Genomic DNA, 13,418 nt, shown 5'->3' with positions numbered 1-13,418 from the left:
ATTAGCAGTTTCAATCAGCAAATAACAAAATGCGTATTACAGGTAATATTTTATTTCACAACACTTTGCCTTGTTCCTTTCTTCTCTGCTGTTCACTTCAAACACGCTCCATACGAACACAATGCTCTCGTATCAGGCGCTTGCTCGATCACCTGCTCGTTTGCTGTCACAATGTACCCTACACAAATCCGAAACATTTGTTGCGGCTCTGACTCACGACGAGGGGCAAGTTTTGGTTTCCAAGGGTGTTTTTATTCTCTTCAACTTCTCTCCCATACAGCCGCCTTTTTCACATGTCCGCACGTCACTTTCTTCTCTTTTCATCTGATCGCAGTGGTGCCTTTATGGGCAGTCGGAGAAATCAACGCCAACAAAAAAAAATACATCCAGCCTAGTTAAGACCATACCAAAGACTATAAAAATGGGACCCATTGCCTCCCTGCTTGGCACTCAGCATTAAGGGTTGGAATTGGGGGGTTAGACTACCAAATGATTCCTGAGCGGGGCGCCGCTGCTGCTCACTGCTCCCCTCTCCCCCAGGGGATGGATCAAAATCACACGGGGATGGGTCAAATTCAGAGGACAAATTTCACCACACCCAGATGCGTGTGTGACGATCATTGGGACTTTAAATAAAATACAAAAAAATTAATTGGGTGCGTACCTTCTGACCACGTGGTGCAGGGACAACAACCTCCTGCTGAACGTCGACAAGACCAAGGAGATTGTTGTGGACTTCCGGAAGGGTCACACCCAACACCTGCCGCTGACCATCGACGGTGCTGTGGTGGAGAGAGTGAGCAGCGCCAAGTTCCTGGGGGTGCACATCAGTGAGGATCTCTCCTGGTCCACCAACCCCGCATCACTGGCAAAGAAAGCCCAGCGCCGCCTGTACTTCCTGCGGAAACTCAGGCGAGCGAGCGCTCCTCCGGCCGTCATGACTGCATTTTACCGCGGCACCATTGAGAGCGTCCTCTCCAGCTGTATTGCTGTTTGGGGTGGCGGCTGCACTGACTACAACTTGAAGGCCCTGCAGCGCATAGTGAACACGGCTGGTGAGATTGCTGGTGCTTCGCTCCCCTCCTTGAAGGACATTTACACCTCCCATCTCACCCGCAAGGCGACCACGATTGTGAGTGATGTGAGTCACCCCGCTCACTCTTTGTTCGAGCTTCTGCCCTCTGGGAAGAGGTACAGAAGCCTGCGCTCCCGCACCACCAGACTCTCAAACAGCTTCGTACTCCAGGCTGTTAGGATCCTGAACTCGCTCCCCCGTTCTGCGTAGCGTCTTGTACTTTTACTGTCTGTACTGTCTGTATGCACACTGGCTCTTATTTGTTGTGTTATCTGTTTATTTATTATTTATTATTACTCTTATTATTTATTGTTTGTGCCTTTTTGTTTATGATGTTTTTTACTTTTGCGCTATGCTTGCTGGCTCCGTTTTGCTCCTCTTATTTATTGTGTTATCTGTTTATTTATTATTTATTCATCACTCTTACTATTGATTGTTTGAATTTTTGCCTTCTTGTTTTTATATTGTGTCGCGTACTTGTATGTCTATCGTGTTATGTGTCTCGTCACCGTGGGATAGAGAAAAACGTAATTTCGGTCTCTTTGTGTGTTGTGACGTGGAGAGATTGACAATAAAGCTGACTTTGACTTTGACTTTGACTTGATTATACATGGGCACAGGCTTTTTTCCAGCATCAACATGCCATTTTTAGGGTGCGTATTATACATGGGGGCGCATTATACACGGAAAAAAACGGGAGTTAAATTTTGCGCATTATGCATGGGAAAACACGGTAGTACCTGTTATGTGGTTCTTTCAGTATTTGACCTGTTCTTAGTCATAGTGTTGTAACTATTTGAAAAAAGGCAAGCCATGCTACAATGACTTTGTTTGATACACATGGAGGAACATTATGTCACATCCCTTTGTTGCTCTGGGCGAACTGATAGTACCTGTCAAGGTTAGTCATAGCTCTCTTCAGTCACTTGCTCTTCATGGCTACCCCTCAGATGGCAGGTGAACTTTTCATTGCTCCATTTCAAAATGTTGATGCTAGTAGTCAGCATTGACAGATTCCACTGGATGCAAGAATTGTTGTAGTTTTTGGACAGGAATGACTTCCACTTCCATCCCCTCAACTTGTCATGGTATCTGTCCCATACTGTATATGTGAGGTAAGATAAAACTATCCATAGTTTTAAGTTCAGGTTCATGCTACGACTAAATTTATTTTCAGAATAAAATGCTGTTTCAGGCCATTCTTGTTAACATTTATTCACAAATCAACACATTACATGTGCCCATGTATTAAACAAGTAAATAGTATGGACACATCTCTGGGACATTAACAAAATACCCAAAGGACCATGAGTATTTTTTTGACAACTACAAAGATTAAATGTTGATAAATGTATTTTCAAAAGTAATTAAGTGGTCTTTTAATGGGTTTTGACAGAGCCATTATCCATATCTTACAGAGGTTCCAAAGTTTACTATATAACGGTGTGTTACAGGTCAAACTCAAGATGAAATACAATGATCAGCACTCAAAGAGTAGAGGTCTTCTCTCTGGCCATCAGTGGTATGAGATTCAGGCTTACAGAGCTCTAAACCAGGCCCTGGGAAGGTAAATATGCTACTGTAATTTTATTGGTTTTGATTTCAAAGTCAAAAAAGTCAAAGTCAGCTTTATTGTCAATCCCTTCATATGTCAAGACACACAAAGAAACCGAAATTCCGCTTCCTCCATCCCACGGTGACGAGACACAGTACACGATAAACATACAAGTAGACGACACAAAATGATAACAAGGCACAAACAATGACTAATGAATAATAAATAAATAAAATGAGTGATGAATAAATAATAAACAAATAACCCAATAAATAAGAGGAGCAAAACTGAGCCAGTGTGCGTACAGCAGACAGTAAGCATAGCGCAAAGTACAGGACGCTACGCAGAAAGGGGGGGGCGAGTTCAGGATCCTAACAGCCTGGAGTATGTAGCTGTTGGAGAGTCTGGTGGTGCGGGAGCGCAGGGTCCTGTACCTCTTCCCAGAGGGCAGAAGCTCAAACAAAGAGTGAGCGGGATGATTCACATCACTCACAATCGTGGTCGCCTTGCGGGTGAGATGGGAGGTGTAAATGTCCTTCAAGGAGGGGAGCAAAGCACCAATAATCTTATCAGCCGTGTTCACTATGCGCTGCAGGGCCTTCAAGTTGTAGTCAGTGCAGCCGCCACCACAAACAGCAATACAGCTGGAGAGGTCGCTCTCAATGGTGCCGCGGTAAAATGTAGTCATGACGGCCGGAGGAGCGCTCGCTCGCCTGAGTTTCCGCAGGAAGTACAGGCGGCGCTGGGCTTTCTTTGCCAGTGATGCGGTGTTGGTGGACCAGGAGAGATCCTCACTGATGTGCACCCCCAGGAACTTGGCGCTGCTCACTCTCTCCACCACAGCACCGTGGTCAGCGGCAGGTGTTGGGTGTGACCCTTCCAGAAGTCCACAACAATCTCCTTGGTCTTGTCGACGTTCAGCAGGAGGTTGTTGTCCCTGCACCACGTGGTCAGAAGGTCCTCCAGCCTGTATTGAGTCTCGTCTCCCTTGGTGATGAGACCCACCAGAGTCGTGTCGTCAGCAAACTTCACTATGCGGTTGTCGCTGTAGGTTGCAGTGCAGTCATGCGTCAGGAGGGTGAAGAGTAGCGGACTGAGCACGCAGCCTTGGGGGCCCCCGTGCTCAGCGTGATGCTGGCGGAGATTTTGTCGCCAACACGTACCACCTGTGGCCTCTGACAGAGGAAGTCCAGTAGCCAGTTGCAGAGGTAGGTACTGAGGCCCAGCGTGTCAAGTTTGCTGATGAGGCGTTGTGGCACAATGGTGTTGAAGGCAGAACTGAAATCCACAAACAGCAATCTCACATACGAGTCCCTTCTCTCCAGGTGGGTGAGGGCTGAGTGGAGGGCAGAGCAGATGGCATCCTCAGAGGACCGTTTGGCTCGGTACGCAAACTGGAAGGGGTCAATGGTGGGGGGGGAGAACGGATCGGATGTGCTCCAAGACAAGCCGCTCAAAGCACTTCATGATGATGGGCGTAAGTGCCACGGGGCGGTAGTCATTGAAGCAGGACGGAGCGGGTTTCTTCGGCACAGGTACAATGGTGGCAGCTTTGAAACATGACGGGACGATGGCCCGCTACAGGGAAGTGTTAAAGATGTCTGTGAAGACATCCGTCAGCTCACCAGCGCAGTCCTTCAGCGCACGACCCGGGATGTTGTCAGGGCCCGCCGCCTTACGGATCTTGATAGCGGCAAGCGCCCTCCTCACGCTGTCGGCGGAGAGGCACAGGGGCAGCTCGTGTGAAGGGGGAGTGGCTTTCAGCGGGCAAGTGCTGTTCTGAGCGTCGAAGCGAGCAAAGAAGCGGTTAAGGTCATTGAGCAGACTGACGTCCCCTTCACAGCTCTGCGGTGCGGGCTTGTAGTCCGTAATGGTCTGAATGCCCTGCCAAAGGCTCTGTGCGTCCCTGCTGTCCTTGAAGTGGGCGGTAATTTTGCAAGAGAACGCCCTCTTTGCTTCTTTGATGCCCCGGGACAGGTCGGCCCTCGCAGTCCTCAAGCCAGCCTCATCCCCCGCTCTAAAGGCTTTGTCCCTGTCCCTCAGCAGCCTGAAGACAGCCCCCGTCAGCCATGGCTTCCGGTTAGCCCGAGTGACGATGGATTTTGAGTGAGTCACATCATCAATGCACTTCCTGATGTAGAAGGAAACAGAGTCAGTATACTCCTCAATGTCTGTCCGATCGTCGCAAGTGGCAGCCCTCCTAAACATGTTTTAAATCTAAGGCTATGTTCAGAATGCAAGCAAATACAGCTCAAATCATTTTTTTCCCCCATATGACCTGCATAGGTTTTTACTTTATGACAGCCTGAAATAGGGTTTTAACAATACATCTACTTGATCAATGTGCCTGCCCTTCAATTTAGCTACATCGGACGACGCTGGACAAGTGCACAACATTGCTGGGCAGTGGCCACTCATCAACACAGAAATTTTGTCAGATCGCAATCGATTGCACAGATAAAATTGACATTTTTGTATCCTCAAAATTCCCAATACATTTATAATTTTTCATTCAAGTGTGAATGTCATTTTTAATCAACTCCCACACATCATCTACTGTTGACTCCAGAGACTGCAAGCACAAAACATAGATAATGGCAATGAGGGAATATAGATAAGATTACAATGCAAATATGGACACACTTTGGATTTAGCAAGAAAGATGATAATCTTAACAAGACAGCTACCGTCTAAAGCCTTAGGTATGAATCAACAGCAACGGATGCCATGCAAGGTAGTGGGAGCAGAAAAGTTCAAAAAGGTTTTTCTGCCTCATTTATTCAAAAGCACAATCAGTTACTAGGCATCAATGGATATCTATCCACATTTTGCGCATCCGGTTTGTAAATGAGACCCATTGTAACCCTTTGCCGAAATTGTTCCATATACAAAAGATAATGTTTATTAATGTTGTTTAGATAAAAAAGGAAAAAAAAGCCATAAAAAGATGGCGCCCGTGATGGCAAGCTGTGTGCCTTGCTCCTTTGCTGTTAAGTATTTTTCCCTGCTCCTGCTGCTTTCTGCCTTCCGATATGTTTCTGCTCTGCTGACATTTGATCGCCAAACCCTCCTCGACCTCAAGGCTTGGTTTGAATCCTCACTGCTACCTGATCGCCCATTTTGCGATCAGCAAACACCGGTGTTGGCGGACATTCCTGAACACCTGCGCCGACTGTCTACTGTCTCTCCCCGGAGGGATCGCGACCGAACGTTCCAACGGACTCTGCGGCTCCGAACACCGACGCCGGCTGTCATGCCCTCTCCCCCAGAGAAAGCGCTCCAGAAGACGAAGAAGACGTGCCGGTGTGATTGTCCGCCTCAAAGCTCACCTGAGAGTCTCCTCCTCGGCTGAGCTGCGCCGCGGATTTTCTCCTCCTGCCCGGTTCGTGTGCGGCCGTTGGATCCAGCCCGTCTTTCCGGTGCCACTCCCGCTGATTTCTCCGGTGGGCGGACCTGGTACCCTGGCGCAGTTTAGGGATGGAGCATTGCGAAGAGGGCTTGTTTGCATCCGGCCTCCTGACGCCGGATCCATCTCGCCCGCCTGGTCCTCCGCTCTTTTGGTCGCATCACGTCATCAAAGCGCCGACACCGCCGTAATGAATAGCGCTGGAAACATCGTGAGACTTGTCCATACTGTCTGTCGAGGGAGGAGAAGTGTAGATCCCAGCCTGCTCTGTCCCATCCAGAGATCTACTGATCAATTCCACATTAATACTGATTTTTGTTAATGTTCAGTCCCTGTCAAATCTATGATCTTCAACAGGATATTCATTTTCGCAAACTTAAAAACATTAACCCTGCCATTTTGCACTCTGACCTCCAAATGCTGGCCTCGGTCAACCTTCCTTCAGCTACTGAATTGGTTGAACACTACAACCATTCCCTTAGCTGCCTCCTGGATGTACATGCCCCTCTCAAGACAAGGACTGTGTCTTTCTCCCGCACTGCTCCCTGGTTCACTGATGAACTGCACAGGATGAAAACTGCAGGCCGTGCCATTGAAAGGCGTGCTAATTCATCTGGCCAGGTGGTACACAAGCTGGCCTACAAGCAACATCAGAAGGCCTATGCAGGAGCCCTTAAAGAAGCCCGGTCCATCTACTACTCAAACATCATCAATAGCAGACCTGGAAATTCAAAGCAGCTTTTTACCTCCTTAACCCCAAAAACCAAATACATTCAGAATCAACAGTAGAACAATGCAACAGGTTCCTTATCTTTTTCAAAGACAAGATCACTTCCATCCGGTCTCAGCTCTCAGGCTCCCCAGCACCATCTCTGCAATCTGCCTGCCCTCAACCTCCACCTTTCAGCACCTTTGCTGCTGTCACTAAGTCCGAAATTGAGAGTATCATCAAAAAAATGAAACCCTCCACCTCCCCCTTGGACCCTATTCTTACAACTCTCATCAAATCTAACCTGGCTGCCATAAGCCCTTTTATCACACAAATAATAAACCACTCACTAAACTCAGGCCATGTCCCGCCATCACTCAAAACCGCCGTTATCAAGCCTCTCCTGAAAAAAAACATTGTCGACCCAGAACGTCTCTCCAACTACCGGCCCATCTCTCTTCTTCCATTCCTGTCCAAAGTCCTTGAAAAACCTGTTGCCATACAGCTACAGGAACACCTTCAACACCAGTCACTCTTTGAAACCTTCCAGTCTGATTTCCGCACTGCCCATAGCACAGAGACAGCACTGCTGAGGGTAACCAATGACCTCCTCAACTCCGCCGATTCTGGATCCCCCTCCCTGCTCATCCTCCTTGATCTTTCAGCAGCCTTTGATAACGTCGACCACCATATCCTCCTTAACCGTCTCCACACCAACATTGGTCTCCATCTCTCCACACTGGACTGGTTCCCCTTATACCTCACTGACAGGACAGAGTACGTCAGCCTGGGTTCCCCCAAGTCAAATACAGCCCCTGTGACGTATGGTGTCCCTCAAAGATCTGTCCTAGGACCCCTCCTTTTTATTCTGTACATGCTCCCCCTGGGTCAGGTCATCAGCCGACATGGCATCTCTTTTCACTGCTATGCCGATGACACCCAGTTATACCTCTGGACTGACCCTAATCCACGCTCCCCTCATCATCACCCACACAGGCCCTTTCCAACTGCCTGGAGGAGATTAGGGCGTGGATGAGTTACAACTTACTTCAACTGAACAGTTCCAAAATTGAAGCCATACAAATTGGCACCCCTCACCAGAACCGGTCATCACCCATAACCACCATCTCCTATCCCCCTCTCCACCTCTGTTACCAACCTCGGGGTGAAGTTCGACCCACAACTTACCTTTACCAACTACATCAAATTTCTGTACAAAACCTGCAAAAAAACATTTCTAAACTCCGCCCCTTCCTCACCTTCTCCGATGCAGAAAAGCTCGTCCACGCCCTAATCTTCTCCAGGCTGGACTACTGTAACAGCCTGCTCATCGATATCCCCAACAAACACCTCCAGAAACTCCAATTCATTCAGAACTGTGCCGCCCAAACTCTGATGAAAACCCGCGAACATGAACATATCACCCCTATTCTTCAACACCTACACTGGCTTTCCATAACATCAAGAATCTATTATAAGATCACCCTCATTACCCACCTCTGCATCTACAGCAACGCCCCTCAATACCTCAAAGACCTCCTTACCCCTCACTCATCCACCCGTGACCTCCGGTCACAAAGCTCCAACCACCTCCATCAGCCCCGTACACGACTCCGCACCATAAGAGACCGACCTTTCTGCGCCGCTGCCCCCCACATCTGGAACTCCCTCCCTGTGCACCTATGTCAACCCTGTGGACCCTTTTAAAAAGGGGCTCAAAACGTTTCTGTTTAGAAAGGCTTTCCCCGGCTCCTCATAGGTGTCTTTTATTGCCTCTGTGCTTTTATGCTTTTAATCTGGTTTCTTGTGTGTTTTTATTTCTAGTCTTGTTTATGTAGCACTTTGAGATTATTTTATGAAAAGCGCTTTACATGTAAAATGTATTATTATTATTAGATATATGGAGCACTTTATCAAAATGGTTTGTTTTGAAGTTTTAATGCAAAAGGAACCAGCTTATCCTGATGAGGTAAATTTGGGTTTAAAAGAGAACGACCGCCCCTCCGTGAGTCGTCACGTTATCGTGGTGGAGGGGATTTGCGTGCCCCTATGATCTTAGGAGCCATGTTGTCTGGGGCTTCATGCCCCTGGTAGGGTCACCCATGGCAAACGGGTCCTAAGTGAGGGGCCAGACAAAGCACGGCTCAAAACGCACCTTATGATGAAAAAGATATATGGACACAGATTTCCCTCGCCCGGACGCGGGTCACCGGGCCCCCCCTCTGGAGCCAGGCCTGGAGGCAGGGCTCAAAGGCGAGCGTCTGGTGGCCGGCCCTTCGCCCATGGGGCCCGGCCGGGCACAGCCCGAAAAGGAAATTACACTCCTCAGCCTCCCTAGTAAGGTCTATTCAGGGGTGCTGGAGAGGAGGGTCCGTCGGGAGGTCGAACCTCGGATTCAGGAGGAACAGTGTGGCATTTGTCCTGGCTGTGGAACAGTGGACCAGCTCTTCACCCTCAGCAGGATCCTCGAGGGGCATGGGAGTTCGCCCAACCAGTCCACATGTGTTTTGTGGACTTGGAGAAGGCGTTCGACCGTGTCCCTCGGGAGGTTCTGTGGGGGGTGCTACGGGAGTACAGGGTACCGAGCCAACTGAGGGCGGTTCGGTCCCTGTATCACCGATGCCAGAGTTTGGTCCACATTTCCGGCAGTAGGTCGGATTCGTTTCCAGTGAGGGTTGGACTCCGCCAAGGCTGTCCTTTGTCACCGATTCTGTTCATAATTTTTATGGACAGAGTTTCTAGGCGCAGCCGAGGCGTTGAGGGTGTCCAGTTTGGGGACCTTAGCATCGCATCTCTGCTTTTTGCAGACGACGTGGTGCTGTTGGCCCCTTCAGGCAGTGATCTCCAGCTCTCACTGGAGCGGTTCGCAGCAGAGTGTGAAGCGGTCGGGATGAAAGTCAGCACCTCCAAATCCGAGTCCATGGTCCTCGATCGGAAAAGGGTGGAATGCCCTCTCCGGATCGGGGATGAGATCCTGCCCCAAGTGGAGGAGTTTAAGTATCTTGGGGTCCTTTTCACGAGTGAGGAGAGGATGGAGCGCGAGATCGACAGGCGGATCGGTGCAGCGTCGGCAGTAATGCGGACTCTGTCGTGGTAAAGAGAGAGCTGAGCCAAAAAGCAAAGCTCTCAATTTACCGGTCGATTTACGCTCCTACCCTCACCTATGGTCACGAGCTATGGGTGGTGACAGACAGAACGAGATCCCGGATACAAGCGGCCGAAATGAGTTTTCTCCACAGGATGTCCGGGCTCTCCCTTAGAGATAGGGTGAGAAGTTCGGTCATCCGAGAGAGACTCGGAGTAGAGTCGCTACTCCTCCACGTTGAGAGGAGCCAGATGAGGTGGCTCGGGCATCTCATCAGGATGCCTCCTGGACGCCTCCCTGGGGAGGTGTTCCGGGCATGTCCCACCGGTAGGAGACCCCGGGGACGACCCAGGACGCGCTGGAGAGACTATGTCTCTCAGCTAGCCTGGGAACGCCTTGGGATCCCCCGGGATGAGCTACATGAAGTGGCTGGGGAGAGGGAAGTCTGGGAGTCCCTCCTGAAGCTGCTGCCCCCGCGACCCGACCCCGGATAAGCGGAAGAAGATGGATGGATGGATGGATGGATGGTTGGATGGATGGATGGATGGATGGATGGATGGATGGATGGTAATTTTCGGACTATAAATCGCATTTTTTCATAGTTTGGGTGGGGGGGTGATTTATAATAAGGAGTGACTTATATGTGTTTTTTTTCAAAAATGTCTCCCCCCCCCCATAAAAGTGAAACCGCGATAATCAAAGCGCAATGTAGCAAGGGATTACTGTTATTTGAATTTCAAGTGACGTCAGCAGCGCGACGCGGTGTGGCGCGGCGGTTGTTTACATAAAGGACAAAGATTAATCACGGGATCACGAAGATGACGAAGGACCCCACGTACTACCGGCATCATTAGCGGCTTTGTTTCTAAGTCACACGGAGGACGAAGAGTTTGAAGGATTTAAGGATTTGGAGTGACACAGAAGGTTTGAAAAACTATTATGGCTTTTACCCACGCCCGGTCCTACGCTAAGGAGCTCTCTTTCATCTCCGTGGATGAAAGTCGAGGGCCGACGCTCGGCCGGGTGGCTGTCCGGGGACGGTAGATGGGGCTCGGTCATGGCTTTCACGCCCGGTCCTAGTCTATGGATCTCTCTTCCACCTCGGTGGCTGGAAGTCCACGCCGCCACACGCCTGGAAGTTTGTTTTGTTAAATAAAGAGCCGTTTACCAAACCCACGTCTTTCCTTGCACTTTGTTTAGGCTACAATATAATTATATACTAGATCTGTGGAATGACGCCGAGGCTGACGTCAGGGCTCACGGGCGGCGTTGTAGACAAAGGACGAGGAATTTGACGGATGGATTTAATGATTTAGAGTGCACAGATGGTTTGATAATATTATTGATTATGTAATAGTTATTTGATTTCTAATTTATATATCGTTATATGGGCCTGTGGAATATTTTGAAGTGCAAGCGCAGTCAGCGGCGCGCACACATTGTTGACAAAGGACGATCAATGGATTTAATGAATTAGAGTGACACAGATGGTTTTATAAACGTGTTATTTATGTAATTGTTTTTTTTCAATAACTCTGAATGTTACGTCAGGGCCGTTCTCAGCTCTTCGTTGGTGTTTATGTCACATTAGCCTACTTATCGTTTAGCCTGTTGTTGCTCGTTCATGACTGTCCTTGGTGTTGGATTTTGTCGAATAAATTGCCCCCCAAAATGCAACTTATACTCCGGAGCGACTTATATATGTTTTTTTTCTCACTTTTTGGGGCATTTTATGGCTGATGCGACTTGTCCTCCGGAGCGACTTATAGTCCAAAAATTACGGTAGTTTCTTATGTTGCACTTTGTTTATGCTAGAATTTTAAGAGAACTAGCTTGTTCTGCTCAAGGTTGTTTTAATTCACAAAAACGAATGAAATCGCACGCCCTGTTCACCAAGCTGAGAAGAGGGGCCCACAGAATTTGGCTTGGCATTATCTTGCTAAAATAAGCAGCGGTGACCATGAAAATGATGTCGCTTGGATGGCAGCGTATGTTGCTCCAAAATCTGTATGTACTTTTCAGTATGTACTTTACGTTGCCTTCACAGAAATGTAAGTCACCCATGCCATGGGTACTAATGCACCCCCATACCATCACAGATGCTGGGTTTTGAACTTTGCGTTGATAACAGTCCGGATGGGCCGCTTCCTCTTTGCTCCGGAGGACATGACGTCCAGTGTTTCCAAAAATAATTTGAAAAATGGACTCATCAGACCACAAAACACTTTTCCTTTGTGCATCAGTCCATTTTACATGAGCTCGGGCCCAGGGAACCCGGCGGCGTTTCTGGATGTTGTTCATAAATGGCTTTTGCTTTGCATGGTAGAGTTTTAACCCGCACTTACTGATGTAGTGACGAACTGTATTTATTAACAGTGGTTTTCTGAAGTTTTCCTGAGTCCATTTGGTGATATCCTTTACACACTCATGTCGTTTTTTAGGGCAGTGCTGTCTGAGGGATCCAAGGTCACGGTCATTCAGTCCCGGTTTTCGGGCGTGGCGCTTACGTGCAGTGATTTCACCAGATCCTCTGAACCTTTTGATGATGTTATGGACCGTAGATGTTGAAATCCCTAAATTCCTTGGAATTTTGCGTTGAGAAATGTTCTTAAACTGTTCAACTATTTTCTCACGCAAAGTGGTGACCCTCGCCCCATCCTTGCTTGTGAATGACTGAGCATGTTTAAGGAGGCTCCTTTTATACCCAATCATGGTACCAACCTGTTCCCAATTAGCCTAATCACATGTGGGAGGTTCCAAATAGGTGTTTGATGAGCTTTTCTCAGCTTTCTCAGTATTTTTTGCCACCTTTCCCAACTTCTACTGGACGTGTTGCACCCACGAAATTCTAAATTAATTATTATTTGGCAATAAACAATTAAGTTTATCAGTTTGAACATTAAATATGTTGTCTTTGTAGTGTATTCCATTAAATATGGGTCGAGAAGGATTTTCAAATCATTGTATTTTGGTTTTATTTCCATTTTACACAATTTCTCAACTTCAGCCGAATCCGGTTTGTACATGGATCCCCTCGAGTGTATTAACAGAAGGCAGGCATGGACTCCACTTCAGGATTGACTTAATATTTGACTTTAATGTATTCCCTATTGAAACATGAAACTTACAGTGGACTTCTGTTCCAGTCTTAGTACTTCTAACTTGTAGAGCACTCATTCATCACACACAGCAATAACATGGAGTCCATCCAATCGCAGGGCACACAGAGACAAACAACCATTTGCACTCACACCTAGGGACAATTTGGAGTGTTTAATCGGCCTACCAAGCATGATTAGGCTCTATACTGCCTGGCCATATTTACTTCTGTAAACTACATTTTATATTATATTGTCTCTTGTGTGCATGCGGGTCACTTTGGGGATCGTTAGGGTAGTGCTCACTTAACTTATTTTGCAAGAACCACACTGGAGACAAGTTAGTCGTTTCAGACACCTGCAGGTGGAGAGTTCACTCGTCGCTGTGCTTACAGCGATGGTCGAATGAAGTCTGACCCAGGCCTTTTCAGGTGCATATTTATTGAGAGAAACAGAGTGGGGTTGAAAGTGGAGGTGTGGGAACACAGGA

The 13,418-nt window shown here is 48.0% G+C and overlaps 1 protein-coding gene across 5 annotated transcripts in view; it reads left to right on the top strand.

The window, feature by feature from the left end:
- The window catches only part of brip1 (BRCA1 interacting helicase 1), a 189,684-nt gene that overhangs the window by 137,553 nt on the left and 38,713 nt on the right, over positions 1-13,418 (top strand). For all 5 annotated transcript variants that reach the window (XM_061280150.1, XM_061280153.1, XM_061280149.1 and 2 more), the window contains one exon: positions 2,530-2,642. In XM_061280150.1, coding sequence (XP_061136134.1) covers positions 2,530-2,642 — 113 coding nt within the window. The remainder of the gene's footprint in view (positions 1-2,529; positions 2,643-13,418) is intronic.

Source organism: Syngnathus typhle, linkage group LG6 (assembly GCF_033458585.1).
Source record: "Syngnathus typhle isolate RoL2023-S1 ecotype Sweden linkage group LG6, RoL_Styp_1.0, whole genome shotgun sequence".
In the NCBI taxonomy this organism is placed as follows: domain Eukaryota; kingdom Metazoa; phylum Chordata; class Actinopteri; order Syngnathiformes; family Syngnathidae; genus Syngnathus; species Syngnathus typhle.
The sequence above is the reverse complement of the archived record's forward strand: the minus strand, read 5'-3'. Positions and strand labels throughout refer to the sequence as shown.